The 2,845-nt window shown below is 39.4% G+C and overlaps 2 protein-coding genes across 2 annotated transcripts in view; one reads left to right on the plus strand and one right to left on the minus strand.

Moving 5' to 3' along the window:
- LOC118334435 (coiled-coil domain-containing protein 57-like) overlaps positions 1 to 141 on the plus strand; it is a gene marked incomplete at its 5' end in the record, with an annotated part of 4,198 nt that extends 4,057 nt beyond the window's left edge. Inside the window, 1 exon segment of the mRNA XM_035670346.1 lies at positions 29 to 141. Coding sequence (XP_035526239.1) covers positions 29 to 141 — 113 coding nt within the window.
- A 1,352-nt stretch (positions 142 to 1,493) lies between these two features.
- LOC118334442 (coiled-coil domain-containing protein 57-like) overlaps positions 1,494 to 2,845 on the minus strand; it is a 17,783-nt gene continuing 16,431 nt past the window's right edge. Inside the window, exon 12 of the mRNA XM_035670359.1 lies at positions 1,494 to 2,666. Within this exon, the coding sequence (XP_035526252.1) occupies positions 2,409 to 2,666 (258 nt within the window). The 3' untranslated portion in view covers positions 1,494 to 2,408. The remainder of the gene's footprint in view (positions 2,667 to 2,845) is intronic.

Genomic DNA, 2,845 nt, shown 5'->3' on the forward strand with positions numbered 1-2,845 from the left:
GTTTCTCTGGGCTCTTGTGAACATGCAGATCTTTTAGAGGGGCGGGGCCTACCAGCGCGATGTTTGGCTGACATCACAAAGCGTTCAGAAGTCAGTCCTGGGTCCAGTACAACTTGTGACAGTGTGATGAGGGAAACCTGAAGCCAGCCAGTGCACATCCACTGAGGAATGACCCATTTGGTTTGCGTGAAACGTTAGCCATGTTATGTTTAAGCATGTGACTAAATGTTACGATCTTGGTGGTAGCATGCTGCTAGTTAGCACTAAACACAGAGTAAAGCTGACAGTGTCAGTCGTTTGGGTCATAAATCAAAGTAACAAATTTTTGGCCAGATGAATTGTACTAGTTGAAAGGTCATCAAATTTTTTACAGTTTGGGATTAATAAAGTAATACAATACAATATTTGATGAGATGTAGTCTCAGGGATCCCCGTCTGACAAGATTTAGTTATTCCATACCTGTATGTACTGAAGATCAACAGTGAAGACTGAAACCTATGAACAGAATAGTTCTTCTTATACATTCCATCTTCTAGTCAGTAAAATAATAATACAATTAAAATATTCTGTTTTTCTGGGGACCCCTTTGTTTTCATTAAACTGCATACACTGAATATCAGTAGCATTTCATTTTGTAATATCTTAATTAATATGTGTTCCCTGTTCTGTCATGAATATTTTCTTACTTTAATAAATAAAACTATTTCTGATGATAAAACTCACAGTAATTGTGCTTTGTGTTTAAAAATAAATATGAATAAACCTTTTCTTATAAAGCTCATTTATCAGCCTGTGGACCGTAATGTTTCATTTACATTACGTAACTTTGCATTGAGTGTGAACGTACATACCGGCGTCGGAACATGTGCACACACACTGGAGTATTCTGAATGATACGTAAATTAGCCAATCATGGAGCGGGGGGTGTGAGGCTTCGTCCAATCACAACACAGGGGCGGGTGCTGTTAGGAGGTAGGGTGATTAAAAGGCGGGGCCCAAGTGGTGACGCAACCGGGAACGCTCGTCTGACTTGTTGGGGTTACTGGAGTTCATCACTTCACATAGTATGATGTTCTGATCATCCTACTGACCTACTGTAGCAGCACACACTGACCTGTGATCGATAGACAAACACACACATTGGTTATCTGAGGTAGCCCTATTTGAAATATAGGAAATTTGGGTTTAACATACATAAACTAATAGTTTATAGAAACAAATTCACTCTATTCTGTTTAATAGAAATCTATTTTATAGCTGTATTGCTTAATAAAATTTCATTCAACAGCATTGTTTAAAGGTGTGTGTAACATTTAGGAGGATCTATTGTCAGAAATGGAATATAATGTTCATCGGTAAGTTAGTGTATAATCACCTGAAAATAAGAAGCATTATGTTTTTGTTACCTCAAAATGAGCAGTTTTTATCTACAGAGGGAGTGGGTCCATTTCTGTTTCATGTCTTGTTTAAAAATATAATAGTCATATTGTTTGATAGAAATTCATTTTATTGCCATACTGTTTAAAGGTCCAGTGTGTAACATTTAGAGGATGTACTGCCAAAAATGGAATATAATATACATAGGTATGTTTTCATTAGTGTATAATCACCTCAAAAAAAGCATTGTTGTGATTTTCTTAGAATGAGACGTTTTTATCCACAGATGGAGTGGGTCCTCTTCTGGCGGAGTCCGCCATGATGAACTGCCATGTTTCTATTGTTACCCAGAAATTGATTTTATAACCATATTGTTTAGTAGAAATTATTTTACAGCTGAAATTAATTCATAGTCCAATTACACGACTGTGGATTGTGCTCTGCAGCATTGGAGAGTCGACCTGAAGAGGAGATATGGTAGTAAAATAATAAAACACAGAACTTACAACAGCCTTGAACATTACATATATTACAAAATATTACTGAGGTTTGTACACAATAGGTCTGTTTGTTTTGTGGCCTGTTGTTGTCCCTTAACTGCTCAGGCACGTGAGCTCTGTTGGAAGCAGCAAAATACAAAAATATATTTCTACCATAAGTCTTATTGTAAAATGTAATTATGATATTTGTAGCATTTCTTGTTGGGCTTTAAAAGAGTTCCCCACTTACACAGTTTGGGGAACTCACTATAGACAGATAATAAATGGAACAAATCAAAACAGAAGAGGCTGAGATATCTGGAAGCTCCTAGTGGGCTGAGCTCCAATACAAAATGGGATCCTACTCTTCCCATAAAGCAACTTGACATCTCTTCATTAGACCCTCCCTTTCAAACTGCAGGCTCTCTGTAATAAATGTGTGGCTGATTTCATCCTGCTGACCTCCCTATGACAACATCAGGGTTTATCTCTCAGACTTGACAGAGCTCCTCCAGTAGCACTCTCTCCATGAGCAGCATGCTAACAGACTGTCAGTCTCTAACGTTGTAATTTCTGATCTTGCTCATCCTGTCTGGGGCTCCATGTCTGCGGGTCTTGGCAGTGTTTGACGGTGTTGTAGAGGGGTTCCTTCTCTGCTTGACCTCGGATGGGGGCTGGTTACGGAAGGGAGCGCTGGTACCGTGCACCATCATCTGGACTCCAGCACTGCCGGACTCAGCAACCTCCACCCTGCTAGGCTCGCCTTCACCTTTAAGTGCAGGGAATACAAAGAGGTGTAATTTTAATGGCTGTTACAGATGACAATTTCATTTGCTGATGTCTTTGGATGTCTGAGTGGATCAGTGATCTGAGGTGTGACCATTAGTGATAGGAAAAGTATTTAGATCCATCCCTTTGTTAACGAAACATTTCTAGCAAACAAAGGACGTCCTGGAGAGGGAGAGGCTGCGAGCTGAGCTGCTGCTAA

This window comes from Morone saxatilis, unplaced genomic scaffold (genome assembly GCF_004916995.1).
Source record: "Morone saxatilis isolate NCDOM2014 unplaced genomic scaffold, NCSU_SB_2.0 Contig1, whole genome shotgun sequence".
NCBI classification, from domain to species: domain Eukaryota; kingdom Metazoa; phylum Chordata; class Actinopteri; family Moronidae; genus Morone; species Morone saxatilis.